Here is an 18,316-nt window from a genome sequence, read left to right on the forward strand (position 1 = left end):
TCGTTCTTTCCCATCGTATGCATGGTTCCCAAGCTGGAAGTTGGTGGCGCGAGTCACCGCCCCTTCAGTTGCGTCCGGATGAAGAGGAGTTCCATGATGCTTTCTACATGCCGCAAACTTGATGATCTCCCTTGGCAACTTCGACAAAGGGGGAAGGAGGGCACGAGTAAAGGAAGGAATGTCCGGTCACAGACGCCCTAAGCCGGGATTGGCTTGCTTCGTCTCCGGTTCATCCGGAATCCGGAGGTTTGGATCACTGCGACGCAGAGTGAATCTGAATCTGTTCAGCTCTTCGCCCGGGCTTTCAGTTGTGTCCGAATTTAGTGGATTTTAATGCCGGTTTGATGCCGTTCGTTTGTTTGGGCCAATCAAGCGTGTTGATATTCACTTGGCAGTATTCATGAACAAGTTTTCCATACCTTGTCTTGTCAGCATCGCCCATAATCGGACACTTTTGTCAAAAAAAAGAAACGGAATGAAACTGTCCTTCGCTATATCAGTTGGATGTACGATTTCCATAACTATCGGCTTAGCCCTTCGTTTGGTTTACGGATAGGAGGCAAACATGGCCAGGGACCCAACGTTTGTCGGCTCAAATCCAAATCTGCAGCAGAGATAGCAAACTGGTCAGATGATGCCGAAAGAACCCGAACCCGAACCCGGAAATAATGGCACCGGTATTGGTACCGATGGCTGGCACCGCGGTCGCCGCCTTGTGCTTCCACTCTCCAACCACACCTCATCCACTTACACCGCTCTCACCAGTCCCATCTCTTGCGCCCGCCGGCGCCGACTTATTTCACTTCCACCAAACACAAAAGCTGGTCGCATGATTCTCCTGTTTTCAGCTCTGCTGCTGGGCTTCTTCCTCCACTACATGTGGAAAGCCGAAGCGGCCTTAAGCAAGCCCTGGAAACCTGACGACAGCTCCCTCGCCTTCAGCCAAAGACCACTCCCCCCGCCATCCAACGAGACCTTCCTGTCCTCGGCCGGATATAAGCTTCCATTACGAACCAAGGGGCGGGACATCGTGGACCAAAATGGCAAACGCTTTAAGCTCTCGTCAATCAACTGGTACGGCGCCAGCGATGAGCTTTTTATTCCGGGTGGGCTTGACGTGCAACACCGCGACGTCATTGCCAGCACGATCCGTTCGCTTGGTTTCAATAGCGTGCGCATGCCGTACAGCGACGAAATGGTCATTTCGAACCCGGAAGTCCCGCTGCGCCTGTTGGCGGCGAATCGGGACCTCGTGGGCAAGCGCGCCCTGGATGTGTTTGAAGCGACGGTAACCGCCTTGACGGACGCCGGGTTAGCCGTTATCGTCAACAATCACATCACCACGGCGACGTGGTGCTGCGGCGCTGACCCGTGCGATGCTGGCTGGGCAAACGATTTCCTCCCTGGCTCGCTGTGCCGGGTACGACAGACGGAGGCGCAGTGGATCGACCACTGGGTGACGGTGATGACCCGCTTCGTCGACAATCCGCTGGTGATTGGGGCCGACTTGCGCAATGAGGTGCGCGGGCTTTGGGGCACCATGCCGTGGGAGAGATGGGCCGCGGCGGCAGAACGAGCAGGCAACGCCTTGCTGAGGATGAACTCGGACTGGCTGATCATTGTGGGTGGGACCGAGTCCGGTAACGACTTGACGGGCGTGAAACGTCGGCCGGTCGAGCTTGACGTAGCAAACAAACTGGTGTATTCGGCACATGTCTATTCGTGGAGCGGCTGGGGAAGCATGGGTGGGCGGTATTCGAAGCGCACATATGCATCCTTCGTCAAGGCCATGCGTCAGAATTGGGGATACCTGGTGGAAGAGAAGCTGGCGCCTGTTTGGATTGGAGAGTTTGGGGCACCCGACCGTCCTGGCATTGGTGATGCGAACTACTGGCAGAATCTCCTGAGATATCTCAAGGCGATCGACGCCGACTTTGGATACTGGGCCATTAACCCGCGCAAGCCAAAGGACAACGAGAAAGAGTCATACTCGCTCGTTGAGGATGATTGGGTTACGCCGGTGCTGGATTATCGTATGAAGGACATGACGGAGCTTATGAGACAGTGAGTGATGCTGATATCTTTTGGCGTGAAAGCATTTCGAGGATATGGTATCTGCTCGGATGTGCGAGCGAGCTTTCCGAAGGCAGTTTTCCGGGCTCACTTGGCTAGAACTAGTTGACGGGTTTGTTGATATGCTTTGGGAGTATTTATCATGGCGTTAGGGGGAAAGCGTAAAAGATGCAATATAGCTGAACGGAAAAAGCGAATATATTTGCAGTTACTCTTGGGCCATCTGTTTTGTATGTTTGCTGCCTCATTCCGAAGACTACCATTATGTTTTCCCGGCTGTCACGAGAGCGCCGGAAGACAGGTCCCGGGCGGGTTGTCGGTGTCTGGGCCGTGAGATGCGGCGCAAGACGGGAGCCTGGAGGATCGCAGGACTACAGGCCAAATAGGTACCCCGCTTTGCCCACCCACACATAACACAGGTACCTATCCAGCAAACCATACAGGGAGTGCCCGCTAGCATACGGCTCACTGGGACAGGCATGCAGGTTGCACCAGAGGTACGTCTTTGTGCCTTGTGTAGGAGCCTCCCGCTGTTAGCGCGCTTCGTACCCTACTCCCCAGCTCCACTGATCCCTTTGCCAAATCACGTTTTCATCTTCCGTCCCGTCCCTCACTGCACCCGACATCTTCACCCACACCGGTGACGACAATCCGCACTCATTCAGCTCAGGCTCTTGCTTCTGGGAAGGTGCGCTGTGCGCTTAGCCAGGAAGGTATAAAGACTTGGAATCTGCACAATCAAACTGCGATTTCAGCTTCGGACATCCAGATCCAATTGCAGCAACGAAGCTCTTGGTAGATCCCCCCCCCCCTCCCCCCTTCCCCCTCTCCTACATCGAACCTCAACGGTTTGATTACCCTTTTGAGTGTGCCTCCACTATCTATCGCTCGAGTGCTTTTTATTTTTCCTTGCGGGCTACGCAATGTCCACCTCAGTCCGTGCCGGCCTCTACAACTGACGCCCTTACAACGTGGCTGCCATGTGCTTTCATGCCGAATATCATCGCCCTTTTGAATTCTATTTTCATTGTCAAAGACAGCCATTTACCACCTCTCCCATCAATTTCTTCTTCATCATCAACACGAACTGTTGATGCTTAATGGAGCCGCCACACATCAGAAGCATCAGCTTTGACATTGGCCCATGATGGAGCCGTATACGCATATCGACACTCCACGGCCATATCTCAGCTCGGACATGAGCGAAGACGATAGCGAGGCCGATGACGCCTTTCGTTCTTCGATAGACTTCCTCAGCGTCAGTCGCTTTTGCCATGTCCAGACCGCAGAAAGCAGGGTAAGCTGTGAACAACCCTCCCGAGACTCTTGCGTAACGGCACGGGCGCCGGGACTATCTTCGAGGTTTTGCCATCCCTGTGCTAATTTGAGACACTGGACAGTTCGGTGCAGACGTCGGCCCAGAGATCAAAAGCTTTGTTTACGAGCCGTGGCATAGTTTCGATATAAATGACGACATCTCTGACGACAGCACGGAGGATGAATTATCTGATGAGATTGATAGTATCGAACTCAATGAACACGACTGGGCTATAGGGGTGACTCCTGATATGGTCGCTACCTGGGGACCATTTGCAGCGGCACCACTTCCCCAGTTTGCGGCTACCATGCCTCCAACACTACTACCACAAATGCCGATAGGGCTGCAGGCGCCGGGGGTAGCTGATGATCTTTTGCCCCAGTTACAATTGCCGCAACAGCAAAACCAGCTCCAGCAGCTCCAGCAACAGGAGGAAATGGGGCGGGAGCAGGGGCGGCAGAGGTTTCCACGAGCTCAGAGGTTGCGGTTGAATTTGACTGCTCTGTCACAAAAATACAACGTGCGTATATCGGCTGCTTGGTGATAGTTGGAATGCGCTCGCTGACAGGAGACGCAGCTTTATTTTGCATCTTATCAGAACAAGATACACGCGTTCATCCCCCGGAAGGGCCCGAACTTGCTTCCCGGGCCCTGCTTGGTGCTGAAACCTAAAAAACTGAAGACTGACTGGCCCGTCAGACCGGCTATCGACCAGTCGTTTGGCCACCAGATCAACCACCTTATGATCGGTGATTTAGGCCACCTGGAAGTTCTCTTTTTTGCCTTTGATGACGGCGATGTCGGAGCCTACTACACGCACACAATTGCCCACTACATTGTATCAGCAAGTCGACAAAGGGAAGCGAATGGCAGACCTCCTCCCCGCTCATTGATACCCAGAGAGTTTTTTCATGAAAATGTGGGCGAGTCTGCTTGGGGAATTGCGATCCATCAAGAATCACGCCTACTTGCTGTCAGCTCCAACAGGGCTGAAGTAACGGTATTTGCTTTTGCGCTCCGCCAGCATCGACATCAGAAACCGAAAGATGATCTTACATCTTATTTAGATCCATCTCCCCAGATCTGGCCCGGCCAGACAGCTCTTGGCCTGGAGAGAGACTTCCAGACTCGAACTAGGACGTGGAAGATCATCCTACCTCTCGATTCCCGTGGAAGCAATATTCCGAACATATCTTTCTGTGATGACGAGCAAGGTTGTGCGGAGTACGTGGTCGCTCAAGATATAAAGCAGCGGACATGGTTCCTTGACATATGGCGACTGGGATATCCTCCAGTTGATATCATGCATGAGACGTCCAAGATGAACTACGTTACGCCGACACAGTGAGTGTGCATTTACGTTCCCATGATTCCTTGTTCTTGTCCTCGTCAGCTGAATTGTTATGACTGACTTCAAGGATCTCAGTATCGGTTGGGGCGTCATGATTTTGCCTGATAGATCTTTCAAGCAAACAGCATCCTTACACGAGTGCTTAGGTCTTCCGCCTTCGGAGTTTTCAGGTGGAACATTGCGTAGTGCGCAATTATGGCTGGACACAACCAATAGCCTTTCCCATGTGAGGGATCTGGCAAATCCTCTCTCATATCTCATTCCCGCGCCCCATAATTCTTCATTCATCGGCCCGGAGAGAATCGCCGGGTTCCCTATTGAGGAAGACTTGGACGAAGAAAGCGGGGCGGAGGAAGAGACGGAGATTTTGGATGCGGCTAGGCCATGGACCAACGTTGATTTTGGGGTTACCGACCGGCGGTCCATTATCTTGAGCGGTGAACATCCCAGGCCTCGTCAGGCTCCTCGGGCGTACCTGGATGATACCCACGACGGCATCCATATGGCTCAGTTCATCGTACCGAGATTTGCGCATGTTCCAGACTCATCAAGCCTTAGACGCGAACGATATTCGCGCTGGCGCACCCCTGCGGTCCCGTTCAGTAAATGCGATTTCTTTTCGCGCTATGCGACAAAGAATATGTCCATACTCTTGACCTCTTCGACAGATGTCTGCTTGCTACACATGGATCCCCAGGGTACGCCTGTGCTTTGCAGGCAAGTTCTTCCGTATCACAACCACCTTAACCGGCATCAGTCACCATATGACCTCCACCGAGACTACTCGCAGCGAATCGGTATGCTCCTCCACGTACCAGAGCTCAACCTCGTAGTCCTCGGATCACTCTGTGGCCGTGTTGCCTTAGTACGTCTGACAAAGACGGCAAAGCTTTTTTACGGTGCACCAGTACGCCGTGGATTCCGCGTGGAAATGGTTTTGCCGCGTCGGTCAGAAGAGGATAAACGGATGCGCCCGTGGTGTACTCTCCATGGCATTGCCATTTCCCCTATGCCTGACCCAAAAACGGACGGTATCTCGTTGCACAAAGAGGGCGATGAAGGCCAAGAACCGGCGTTGAAGAAATGGAGGCTGGTACTACATTATCTGGACCATACGATTTTAACATATATCATTATGAAAACAAAAGACGACGAAGACCTACTCGTTGTCTGAAGAGAAGCGGGTGTAGAAACCTTCAAAACTGATAATAAGAGCGGTTGCGTATTGCAAAGCGTCCATGAAGTTCAAGCGTGGGTGCAGGGGTGGGTATGCTTACACAAAATTGTTGCATGTCACAAAGCGACAATATACTACATGTATAGTCTAAAAGATATAGATATTGTGGGCCTCTACAATCCCGCCCTAGCTTTGTTTGTTAGTCAGGTACAAAAAGCACCCAACTTGACTGAAAGCGGGGAGGCTTTCGGGCTCTCAATGGATGGGTGCTATAGACTGGTATCTTGCAGTTTCAGAGATCTTGAAGGAGACGGAGAGGGGGGTATAAAGAAGCTTCTGTAGCGTATCACGCCGTGGTCACTGTCCGTTGCTTCAAACGAAGAGTGTAATTGAAGCCAACAGGACCTCACTGCCCTACCCTGTTCAACCCATTGCCAAAGAACCAGACTAACCAACAAACTAGTGTAGTGTTGGATTGCTCAACTTCGCTTACTCTCTAGAAACAACGTAGCGTACAATTCCGACTGTTAATCTGTTGAATTTATTTAATTTTTTTTTACAAATTATGTATGAGGTCATCTCTGGGGAAAGCGCCGTCTACTGGTTGCCCCAACCTTTTTTGAGGCTCATGCGAGGCTCTTGGTACAACCACCTTACAAACGTGGAAGCCAGTGTCCAACGATACTATGAAGATAGCTGGCAATCCGGCGATTCGGCACTTTGCAGGACCGTGATCGTCCAGGCCCGGTGCGGGGTTGGCGTATGTGTGATACGATTGGCTCGCGACCGTAGGGCATGTAACACTACTTTCCGTTTATAGTTAGCGCTTGGCAACCGCCTGCCGGCAAGCTCAACCTTAATTCCACCTCTGCAGCTCTATCGGCACGAATTTGTCTCCGATCGTCCCATTTCACTTCAACAGACCAACCTCCTCCACCGTCATCCCAATTGCCGTCGTATTGCCTATCATCGGACCTCACCACCTTCCCTTTGTTTACTGCAGTTCTCTAGTGTACTGCTAAGCGACTAGCTGAGGTAACATGGTCACGGTGCGACTATATGCCGTCCCCTCGTGGTCGGGTACTACGTAGCCGGTCAACTTCCTGTACACGTCACCACCGTTCATTTTCCGGGCATATTTTCCGTCAAACAAGCCAGGATCTTGTTTCCAGCCGTGCTATTCAAAATGCTGACCCTCCTTCGCCGCGTAAGCCATAATCCAACAACCCTCGGTCGTCCGCAGTTCGAACCACCAAGGGGCGCATAGACAACCGTCAAGATGCGTTCGCCGATCAATCCTCAAGCGCCCGGCTACAATCCCGTTGGCCTAGCTGAGAAGGAAGAGCTGGTGTTACGCCCGCTTCTTGCTCATGACACGCAACCCAGTCCTGGGCAGCGTCTGAAGCGCAAACTGTCTATCCTCCTGGCTTCTGGCGCCGTCTCGCTCGCCGTCCTCTTCGCGTTCAACATACTTGCGTGCAACGGCACCCTGTTCGGTATCAAGCCGCGTCCATCTGAGCTCGCCAGCCCGACACCGCTCCAAGCCCGAGATGATCAGATATCTTCGGGCGAGGAAGACTGCCCATGCAAGCCCACATCCACGGTACCCGATTACTTCAACACCAGCCCAGGCCCCTGGATTGGAAAGACGGCCACGGGCAAAGCGCCTTTCATGGCCCAGACCAGAACCTTTGACCATGCTGCTACCTACGTACCTAATGCGCCGCTGCAGACACAGGTGCCGATTCAGGGCTGGCACCCGGGCAATTTGAGCATTTTCGGCATGATGGGATTTCTGACGCCTTACACGCCCTCGACAGGGTTTGGCGTGGACGAGTGGCCGCTGCCTGATGGTGCCGAGATTATTTGGCTTCAGGTAGGCGCACTGAGATCTAGAGAGTAACGCGGCACTAGGAGTACCGCGATCAATGCTGACCATTTTTGCCGTGCTTTAGATGGTCTCTCGTCATGGCTCTCGCTATCCCACTGGAGGCTCAAACGTGGAGTCTTTCGGTGCCCGTCTTGCCAATGCGACTGGCAAGTTCAACGCTACGGGCGAACTCGAGTTCCTGAACAACTGGAAGTATCAGATGGGCACTGAGATTCTCGTCCCCAGAGGTCGCCAGGAACTGTTCGACTCTGGTGTCCTGCACGCTTACATGTATTCGTCGCTCTATGACCCCAACACCAAGATTATCGCTCGTACGACGGTATGCATCTCGCTGTCCGTAAAGACAAGTTTGAAATTGGGTGCTAACTAGAGAAACATAGACCCAAGACCGCATGCTGAGATCTGCTGAGAACTTCTTGGCTGGTATGTTCGGCCTGGAATGGTAAGTTATTTCCCCTCCACGCCCCATCCCCATGTGATGTTGCGAACGGTTGGATCTAGATATTGATTTTGTACAGGCCCAACAACGTCACCCTCGAAGTCATCATCGAAGGCTCCAATCTCAACAACTCCTTGGCAGGCTATATGAACTGCCCCAACGAAAGGGAAGACGGCCTTGGCTCTGCGGCCCGCGATATGTGGGTCGGCCACTACTTGCAGAATGGTACGCGGATTCTGGATGATAAATGGCCTGAGTAATATCAGTTGCACACAGCTAACTTCATCAACTTCAGCAACTGAGCGTTTCTCCAAGCTCGTTACGGGTTATAACTGGACGCTCGATGACACTTATGCCGCCCAGACCTTATGCGCCTACGACACAGTGAGTCAAGCGCCACCTCTCTCCTACCACTTGGTTCATATCAAACTCACATTTTCTGTAGGTCGCAAGCGGCTACAGCCGCTTCTGCTCCCTTTTCACCTATGAAGAATGGATCGGGTTCGGCTACTCCCACGACCTCCAATTCTACGGCAACAACGCCTTCGGCTCCGAGACCGGCCGCGCCATCGGCATCGGTTTTCAGCAGGAAGTCCTCGCCCGCCTTCAAAATCACACCATCCCCTACTCCGAGACCCAAGTCAACGTGACCCTCGACAACAATACCGTCACTTTCCCGCTCAACCAGTCTCTGTATCTCGACTTCTCGCATGACACCAACATTGTCTCCATCCTTGCGGCTTTTGGATTAACCCAGTTCGAAGAGGACCTTCCCGCCGATAAATACCCGGGCGAACACAACTTTACGGTGTCGCACATGACGCCCTTTGGCGCGAGACTCGATATCGAGATTATCAAAACGCCAAAGCCGTTGAAGGCTGATCGGTCGGGCTATGAAGATGAGGGAGAGGAGACGAAGTATGTCCATTTTGTGCTGAATCAACGGACGGTCCCGTTGGGGTGGAGCCATCCGGAGTGTGATGCGGAAAGGGTGGATGGATGGTGTGAGTTTGAGACGTTTTTGAAGGTGCAGGAGAAGATGCCCGGGCTGGCGAGGTACAAGGAGGTGTGCTTTGCTGATGGTGGGAGTCCGTAGGGGAGTTTCTAAGGGGGGGGGGAATTTCTATAAGAAATTCGTAAAGGTACGTTTTTTGGAAGCACGCCTGTTTGGGATGGGTGGTGAACTTTCACGAGTAATGATGATGAACAGACACGCTGGAGGAGAAATGCGTGACATGAAACGAAGAAAAATCTAGATGAGGACATTTGTATCTGGCGAAAGGGCCAAAAGCTTACTAGATCTATCTGCTGCCGACTCGAAGCTTTTGTTCGCAACAATATTCCGATGCCAACGCTTGATGAATTCATGTTCAAATCTTGACGAGCTTGGTTCTGATAATCCAAGACAGCCATATACCTCGAAGCATTTGCGGAGCCATTTACATCACACGTTCCGTCTGCACCCAGAATGCGCTTCCGGTAACAAAGCCGTCCCTAAAAGTGAACATAGTTTCCGATGGTTGTTTTGTTTTCTTCTTGTGTTTTCTGCTGTAAATAAAAAGAGAAAATCTTTGCTTCAATCTTCACTTATCGTTGCTGACAATAACTTGTATATAGATTCTACATCGGTAGGTGTGACACGTGCTGGTCTTTCTATTCTCCATCCGAATAGGGGTAAGACTGGAGCGTCAATTATTGACATCGTAACTGATATGTTGGAAGAGAGCCTAGACTCCGGTACATTACCGACAGTCTCTAACAAAGTCGTCATCAAATTGCGGTGGCATCTCCTTGTCTTTTCTTTGGAACTAAGGAGTAGCGTCACGGTCCATGGTCGTGCTAGACTAGGTGCTCACTAGGTGTAAATGTGGAGGCTTACGACACCTGTCTTGTGATGTTTTCGGTGTGTGTTCTCAGGATTCCGGTATGTGCAACACGACAAGGCATCACCGCCATTGTTCAACTACACTACTGATAATAAGTAGGCGCTTTTCCCGACTTCAGTTGGAGCCGTTGCATGGTGTCCTTTTGCACTTAGTGAGGCTCGTCAGTTTATTTTGGTGATTGAAGCTGGGCGGCCCCTATTTCGGTGGTTTGGAACATGTCTGGTCCCTGTTGTGGTTCTCGGAGGTAGTACTTCCACCAGGTACCTCTTCCCGCCTTTCCTTATGGGAAGTTTGGAGTCTACACCACTAGCTACATAGTAGAATTCGCATCTTCCATTGCCGGCATATGTGTACGTACCTTACCTTCTGAATTTCTCAGCTGCCTTTGCAGATAAGGCTGACGTCGACTTTCATCAATGAGGGTCCTTACATCAGAGAGGCATCGAAGTGGACTTTTCACTCAATGCTTCTTGGCAACTTTGCTTTTGGGGCTGCCAAGATGACTGATGCAACTTTGACTCCCAGTCCCGGCCGCGGACGCGGGTGCGGTACTGTACACTACTTCAAGTAGCTCGGCGGGCAAGATTGGCAGCCGATGGGGTCTCGGCAGTGGTTTTGACAGTCGTTCGTCAACGTCATCAGCGGCGTTGACAATAATTGGCATCATGTGCCGTGTTTCCTCTCTTGTGCATCACCTATGTACATGTTTGACCGATGAAATTGGGTGTCCATTTCGGTGTCTCTCCACCAAGACAAGAAATCAAAAAAAAATCGGAGCGACTAGAGGTAGTCACTGCAGTCATGTCCCCTGAAAGTGCATCATGCACCCGAAAATCCATAACATCCCTTGGATGCCTACAGCTAGCCATCCGTAATAAGGAATTTACAGTATGAGAATTTGTACAATTACTACCTATTTGCATACTAACTCGCCGGCCAAATTGGCACATATGCATCTATTGGCGCACTTTTATAGGGACCTGCAAGCTCAACCTGGACGTAAACTACAAGGTAGCTGATAAGGGAATTGCTAGGTAGGTAGCACTGTTCCCATTTGACAATTGGCTGAAGCTTTGTTGACGCTAAATTGGGGATTTCGATCGGTCAAAAAGATGTCGAATACTCACCCGGACACACAATGGCAATATGAGGACCGCTCCCCACCCTGGTGAAAAAAATTAGGTTTCGATGCCCCTGGACCTGCACCCCAGTTTCCTTTCAGTCATCACCAATCCAGGCGGCTTACAGCGGCCCGAATGCCGCGAGTCGAGACTCGGCCACACTTTTTTTGTTGATGACTGGCCTCGGCTTTCCGCTCGTAAGTGCGTCCCAGAATTGAGCCTATCGCCGACGCAGTTTTCTTTCTCTTTTGGTTTTTTTTCCTTCTTCAACCCATAAAGAGCCTGTGGGGTTTTGCCTTCTCGAAGTGGGCTAAAGATGTGGACGACGAGTGGATAGGAGGGATCGCCGCCATGCCCGCCGTGGAGGAGGTCTCGTGCCGTGGGGACTGCAAACTGCAAAGAGGTGTAGCGGCTGCGGCTGCGGCTGGAGATGAGGGTATCAGTGTCGCGGAAGATGGAGGTATCGAAAAAAGTGTCGAGGTTCGAGATCCAAGTCAAACTGAAACCATGCAACCGAAGCTGGTGAAATGAGCAGGCATCCGGCCATCGTGTAAAACCGGAAGAGGGAGGCGGGGCCTGCCGCGATAGCGGAGCCCGAAGGAGGCTGACCGTCGCCGAATCTGTCCGAACCTGGAAGCGTTGACAGAAACCTTTGTCCAACACTCGGGCTTCTCATTGGTCCCCAAGTCCTGATAACCTATCTCTTGGCGTACTTGGCTGCGGCCTGGCACCCCTGCAGTCTAAGAGCGCAGGGGCTGCCCGGTAATGGAGCTGTAAAGTTCTGGACCCAAGAACAGGGATGCAGAATGGGCGTGGCCACCCACGAGGGGGGTGGCCTGTGAAAACCTCCCAACGTCGTGCCTTCTTTTGTTCGCAAGTTCCGTCATCTGGGGTGCAGCACGCCGCTCGTTTCCACGGAAGAAAACCAAAATCGACGCCACAGAAACCCCAGGAACACACGACGGAAGCTGGGGGAAGTCGTATTATATCCCATTGCATCCAATTGGCGTTCAAGTGAACCCAGAACTACCCCTGTTGTCTATATCGATGGATGTTCGGTTTGGCGGGGTGTCAACTTGTGCGCGTGGGGGAATGCGCCTGGTCGGAGTTTGCGTTCGGTACCGAGGCCACCCAATATCTTCCATCATACCCACCGCGTCAGACGAGTAGACGTCCAGCTCGTTCGGGTCTTGGTCGATACTATACTCGGCTTCACAGGCTTTAAATGGGATGTGTTGGCTTTGTCTCAATTCGGCCGCGTATGCTTTAGCCCGGAGGCACCAGCATAGAGGGCTATGAGGAGGAGAATTGTCTCCAGATACGAACGTCTTGGAGGACATCGACGCCCTTTTCTATATAACTCTACCTATCTGGGTCCGCTAGAACTCAGAGGGATCTTGGTGATATCACCATTTTAGGAGCTTCCAATAGTGCATGCACGGAAGGTGACAGGAAGCAAGCGGAGCAAGCACACGTGTACGCGCAAGGTCCTACTGAAAGATCGTGAAGTCGGTTGACGAGTTCGGTGCAGCTATGTCTAATGTCTTGTTTCTTGGCAGCCCGGAATTGGGAGGCCCTGGAATCGACAAGATAACGCCACATTGGAACTGGAGATGTGTGAAGATCACAGCAAAGCATATGGGCCACTGCTCTGCCTGATCTTCACTCCGTTGTCGGGCGAGAGCGTCCCATCACATCGACGGGCATTGGCTGTCTACTGTAATTGACAGTGTCCCTGCATTCATCGGGCACCTTTGAGTATACTGTGTATACATTGAGTAGTTTGGGGTTTTAAGGTTATGTGAATTGCAAAATAAGTACGTACAGTACCTCTCGAAACCCAATCCCCATACGACGAACCGCACGTAAATGGTGAGACAACGCAAGTCGGTCCACAAGTCAGAGAGTCACAAAAAAAGAGACATTGAATTCACAGGCTCATCATGATTTTCCCCAATGTGCCGCCCCAGAATGGGTTCGGGACAGCGGACCTAGGTAACGGCAAAGCATGGAGGGCGGAGGCATGCTGGTAGCACAGCACCGCACATTCCCGGAGTCGGGCCCTTGTCACCTCGTACTACATCTGCATTATCATTGGCTGAGTTGGGATGACAATCCCGCAAGCTTTTTGGAAGCAGGCTCTACCTGGCCAGGAACAAAGTTCTTTTATGATTTCAAACGAACTCCCGAGCTCCCTATCAGTGGATTGTGTATCAGATTGTCTGCAAATCACGGCCGAAAGATAAGGTAAAATCACGGGGCCACTCAATCTTTTCGAGCCTCGGAGCCCATGTAGCGAGCTTGAAATAAAATTGTTGATCAGCTAAAAAAAAAAAAAATCGTGCGTTGACGGATATGCAAATGTACATATCAAGCCATTGCAAGTGAATGCAAGGCAAGGCGGTTCGGTTCTGACATGAAGAGATAAGGTACCTAGTGTACAATGCAAGTCCGTTAAGCACGCCGCGGCTGTACACTATGCAATGTCCCAAAACTTACAGGCTGTACCCTCTCTGCCCACGCGTGCACGGAATACAAAACGACCCTGATGGTAATTGACATATTTGTTCAGGTAAGTGAATGTGGAACGCCTTGTGAATCAGCCAATCTTCTTTTCGCTCCATGGCTGAAGAGAGTTTAGCCACCTGGGAAGCTGGGCTGAAGCCCTCCACATGTTCAAAACCTTGTGTGCGCATTTGCCTGTATCCATTCTTTGCCTCAAAATACCGTCCCGCCCAAAGTTAAAGTTGTTGGTACTTGTGTCATCTGATGGTTGCTTTTGAGCCTCTCCGGGCAGCTGGCCATGACTGTATAAATGACAGCCGGCATCCCCCATTTCTGTTCTCAACCCCCTTTCTGGCGTCCATAGGCATTGGCAGCCTCAAGCAAAGACATCCTAGGTTCGCGAACGGCATCTCGCCACATTTTTTGTCCCATCCATGCAAATAGAGTGGTAGTGGGAAGAGAAGAGCAGGGGATAACCCACACCACAAATCGAGGGACAGCCGCGGATTGGTGAAGCCAGCCATGGCAGCCATTACGGCTCCCACTAGCTGTTTGGGGCGGCGTGGGCATTCCCATTTGTCTGGCATGGAACCCCCATCCCACGTACTGCGTATTACCGATAGGTTGATGGGAATCGGACCAGTGTATACGGCGCGAATTGAGACGAACTGGTTTTTGGAGGCCCTCTCACGGACAGGTTAGTAGACGATAGTATACAGGTGGGCTGGAAGAGAGATGGACTTCCGGATGCGCATCAAGCTCACGCGACTCGGAACAACCTCCTAGGCATTGATACCAGACACCGTCTGCCTGTAATGGTTTCCACGGGCCCAATTGAGGGAATCCTCCAAAAACATCCTTGCTCCGTTCCTGATCGCGGTAGCAGAATAAGGTAACAGAGCTAAACAGACAAGAGGAGTGCTGAGTGTGCGCTAGGCGAGTCCGCCTTCGGCGTGCAGAGGCAGACTTGTGGGTGCCTGCCGTCGTTCCAAGGGCGCACTAAGTTGGACAAGTTCCTGCGATCCGTACCCTGCGCGGGCTGCGTCAGATGGGACTCGATGGACCTTCGGGTCGCTCCTCCCCACTCTGCTGGTACATCGGATAGTATCGACATGCTGCGATGCTGCACCCGGATGGATCCCACTTCTTTGCCCACACGCCCATCGCTTTTTATCAACCTTCCACCTCTCGACTCTTATATAGACCATGCCTCGTCCCGCCCTCCTTCTTCGGCCATGACTCTCTGGCCCACCTAAATACCGGCTTTGCTCCTCAAGTCCTGTTCTCTCAGTAAAGGAGTCTGAGACTAAAGAAAACAAAATCTACTCTCCAACTTACGTCGGACCTTTTTTCCACACACGGCCCGTCCCTTAATACCATTATCGACTACCGAAGCGCCGTGGTCCGAGTCTCCTATTACGCACAGTTTCCTATAGTCTAATACATCCCGGATTCACCGCCTACCACCGTCATTTACCGTCCTGACTTCCGACTCCGACCCCGACTACGCGATCGTCGTCGTCTTTTCATCACTTCCGCCCCCGTAGCCTCCGGCAGGCACTCCACCAGCCTGCCGCAGCCATGTCGTATTCATGGTTCGGGGCCCCTACCCCTTTCAATGGCACGACGCCCAACGGCGGTGATTCCGGTGAGTCCTTTCGGAAGCTCGACGACATGCACCCAATGCCTCCGACACTCACTGACAAGTTTCATCGCCAACAGCCTCCGAAAACCTCAACCAATGGTACCAATCAGGCGACCAGGCTTTTATTCTAGTTGCATCATGCATGGTCCTCATCATGATTCCCGGCATCGCCTTCCTCTACTCCGGCCTTGCCCGTAGAAAGTCAGCTCTATCACTCATTTGGGTGTGCATGATGTCTTCCAGTGTTGTCATGTTTCAATGGTACTTCTGGGGCTACTCATTGGCGCTCAGCAGCACAGCGACCAACGGCTTTATTGGCAACCTTCGACACTTTGGTCTCATGAACACACTCGGTGCACCTTCTCCCGGCTCTCAACTCATTCCTGAGCTACTCTATGCTTTCTACCAGGTAAGATGACTATCGATTTTTATCAGACACTTCAGCCAAGGGCCTGGTCTTCCCGATTCAGGGGTATGTTTATCTAACCCCGACGTGACAGATGCAATTCGTCGGCGTCACCGCAGCCCTTGTTGTTGGGGCTACCGCCGAACGCGGTCGCGTTGTCCCAGCAATGGTTTTCATCTTTATCTGGGCAACACTGGTCTACTGCCCTCTCTGTTGCTGGGCTTGGAACGTCAACGGTTGGGCCTTCAAGTACGGAGTGATGGATTATGCTGGTGGTGGTCCCGTCGAAATTGGATCCGGTGTCTCGGCTCTGGCTTATTCTTGGGTTCTCGGCCGACGTAACGAGAAGATGATGCTCAACTTTCGTCCACACAACATCTCCCTGATTACCATTGGTACGGTCTTCCTCTGGTTCGGCTGGCTCGGCTTCAACGGCGGATCTGCTTTTGGCGCCAACCTTCGTGCCGCCATGGCGTGCTGGAATTCGTGTCTCACAGCCATGTTTGCGGCCATGACCTGGACCCTTCTCGATTACCGCCTGGCCAAGAAGTGGTCGCTCGTCGGCTGGTGTTCCGGTACCATCTCGGGTCTCGTCGCCGCTACTCCTGCTTCCGGTTATATCCCTCCTTGGGCCAGCATCATTCTCGGAGTCGTTACTGGAGTTGTTTGTAACTTCGGCACCAAGATCAAGTTCATGATCGGCATCGACGACGCTCTCGATATATTCGCTGAACACGCTCTTGGAGGCGTTGTGGGTCTGATCTTCAACGGTTTCTTTGCTGCCGATTACATCATTGGCTTGGATGGCGTCAACCAGGAAATCCCCGGCGGCTTCCTCAACCACAACTATAAGCAGTTGTACATTCAGATCGCCTACGTTTGCGCCACAATGGGATATTCTTTCGTCATGTCTGCTATCCTCGCCAAGGGCGTCGACATGATCCCAGGTCTACACCTTCGCGCTTCCGAAGAAGCCGAGCTCCTCGGCATGGATGATGACCAGCATGGCGAGTTTGCTTACGACTACGTTGAGGTACGTTTAATTCGGATCGTTCTTTATTTACCTCCATGGGCTAACAATGTTTCCAACAGGTTCGCCGCGATTACCTGGCATGGACACCAGCAGAGAAAGAGCAGAGGCAAGACGGCGACATCATCGTCCCTCAGCACGGCATCGAAGGGCATCAGGAGCTGTTGAGCAGCTCTCGCCACGGACCCACCATGTCCGAACTCCCACACCATGAAGAGGAGGAACCGCGAGAGAAGAGGGGCTCGACCTCGGAATAATCTCACAAAAGATGTCCACGTCGAATTATGCGACCACGCAACGAAATTATCTTCACAAGCGAATTTTGGGTTTCTGTTTCTGTTTTGGTTTTGGGAATGCATAGAACTCTGAGTTTACGGGACCTTGGATGAGAGAATGTGGAAAACTGAGGAAACCAAGCGCGGGAGGGGAAGGGTTTCTTGCCTGCGCGCGCGCCTGGGTAGATTTGGGCTTCCAACAATACCTCCTTTTTAGGCTTTTTCATCTCTATGTTTGTTTATTTCAACGGATGATACCGTCACACAGTGTTTGATGGACACCGAGTTTATCCCCCGGATGATGAAGCCCGGGCTGGCATATTATTTTTTTGTATAATACCCCATCTAACTGGCGATGTGAAAGCAGGCATGTTTCTGCCATATTCAGCGTTCAAAGTCCTTGGTCTTCCGACCTTTGTTCTTGGTCTTCAGATCTGCTCCGTTGTGCTTGTTTCCATTTCCCGTTGGTTGCCAGCCTAGATTGGGTGATAGCCTTGTACCACCTTTGTACACACCATGTTCGTTATCTGGTTTTCGATTTCCATATTTTATTTTTAATGGCCTCACTTGTTGATGCCCGCAATTTCCGAGCTACCGGTAACGGACCTATGAGCCCAACTCTCTTTTTCTGGTACTTGCAGTTTTGCGGCCCAACGAGTCATGCGCTGATCCAGTTAAGAGAACTAACCAAAAGAAAAAAAAAAAAGAAAAAAAAAAAAAAAAAAAAGAAGGCGGTCAACAATCCGAGCCTGGTCAGATCGTAAACTGCCAGGTTTCGTCCTTTCCCAACTCCCGGGTCTGGGGATTCAATTTGTCCAGTATGTGGGAGTGTTTTACTGGTCACTTACTAGAGTGTTCGCATTTTCGCGCACTTGAGCTTACAAGTCAGGCATTGGAAGAAAACCGAAGCAAACCATATCATGTGGTCTAAGGCTGTAACATGGACACATTAAGCAGAAATGGGCGTATTTACAATGTTAGCCAAATGGATCGTAGATACTTTATGTATGCATGGTTTCTTGTGAAACATTGCTAAACAGTTTATTGAAATCAGTACCTCAGTCTCTGTCTCACAGTGCAGCTTCCAAAAGTTTCTTTGCGAGCTTATCCTCTCTGCGAACTGCATCAAGCTTTCGGTTAGACTTTTCTCCCCTCACTGTTTGTATAAATCATCAAATCATCGACGAGATTGGAGTTAG

General features: G+C 51.6%; 6 protein-coding genes across 6 annotated transcripts; 5 read left to right on the forward strand and 1 right to left on the reverse strand.

Annotated features, from left to right (window-relative positions):
* The first annotated feature begins 160 nt into the window (after positions 1 to 160).
* On the forward strand, positions 161 to 2,504 carry B0T23DRAFT_372891 (glycoside hydrolase superfamily). Its single transcript, XM_062836756.1, has one exon. It carries the CDS (start codon positions 632 to 634, stop codon positions 2,066 to 2,068), a length of 1,437 nt encoding a protein of 478 aa, XP_062695128.1. The 5' UTR covers positions 161 to 631; the 3' UTR covers positions 2,069 to 2,504.
* A 716-nt stretch (positions 2,505 to 3,220) lies between these two features.
* B0T23DRAFT_426042 (uncharacterized protein) lies at positions 3,221 to 5,916 on the forward strand (the record flags this gene model as incomplete). Its single annotated transcript, XM_062839950.1, has 4 exons — positions 3,221 to 3,370; positions 3,474 to 3,911; positions 3,969 to 4,735; positions 4,818 to 5,916. The coding sequence occupies 4 exons, from the start codon at positions 3,221 to 3,223 to the stop codon at positions 5,914 to 5,916; spliced, it is 2,454 nt and encodes an 817-aa protein (XP_062695129.1).
* Positions 5,917 to 6,783: 867 nt separating this feature from the next.
* B0T23DRAFT_332112 (histidine phosphatase superfamily) lies at positions 6,784 to 9,669 on the forward strand. The gene is made up of 6 exons (XM_062835736.1): positions 6,784 to 7,795; positions 7,875 to 8,129; positions 8,191 to 8,252; positions 8,329 to 8,474; positions 8,545 to 8,633; positions 8,695 to 9,669. The coding sequence occupies exons 1-6, from the start codon at positions 7,199 to 7,201 to the stop codon at positions 9,343 to 9,345; spliced, it is 1,800 nt and encodes a 599-aa protein (XP_062695130.1). The 5' UTR covers positions 6,784 to 7,198; the 3' UTR covers positions 9,346 to 9,669.
* Positions 9,670 to 11,207: 1,538 nt separating this feature from the next.
* On the forward strand, positions 11,208 to 11,614 carry B0T23DRAFT_67794 (uncharacterized protein). The gene has a single exon (XM_062841634.1). It carries the CDS (start codon positions 11,324 to 11,326, stop codon positions 11,531 to 11,533), a length of 210 nt encoding a protein of 69 aa, XP_062695131.1. The 5' UTR covers positions 11,208 to 11,323; the 3' UTR covers positions 11,534 to 11,614.
* Positions 11,615 to 13,992: 2,378 nt separating this feature from the next.
* On the reverse strand, positions 13,993 to 14,623 carry B0T23DRAFT_372898 (uncharacterized protein). Its single transcript, XM_062836757.1, has 2 exons — positions 14,548 to 14,623; positions 13,993 to 14,458 (listed from the first exon to the last, which is right to left on the reverse strand). Exons 1-2 carry the CDS (start codon positions 14,549 to 14,551, stop codon positions 14,019 to 14,021), a joined length of 444 nt encoding a protein of 147 aa, XP_062695132.1. The 5' UTR covers positions 14,552 to 14,623; the 3' UTR covers positions 13,993 to 14,018.
* Positions 14,624 to 15,180: 557 nt separating this feature from the next.
* B0T23DRAFT_67807 (ammonium transporter MEP1) lies at positions 15,181 to 17,387 on the forward strand. The gene is made up of 4 exons (XM_062841635.1): positions 15,181 to 15,409; positions 15,484 to 15,815; positions 15,907 to 16,845; positions 16,905 to 17,387. The coding sequence occupies exons 1-4, from the start codon at positions 15,343 to 15,345 to the stop codon at positions 17,097 to 17,099; spliced, it is 1,533 nt and encodes a 510-aa protein (XP_062695133.1). The 5' UTR covers positions 15,181 to 15,342; the 3' UTR covers positions 17,100 to 17,387.
* Positions 17,388 to 18,316: the final 929 nt, after the last annotated feature.

This window comes from Neurospora hispaniola (genome assembly GCF_033458365.1).
Source record: "Neurospora hispaniola strain FGSC 10403 chromosome Unknown B0T23scaffold_2, whole genome shotgun sequence".
Lineage (NCBI taxonomy): Eukaryota > Fungi > Ascomycota > Sordariomycetes > Sordariales > Sordariaceae > Neurospora > Neurospora hispaniola.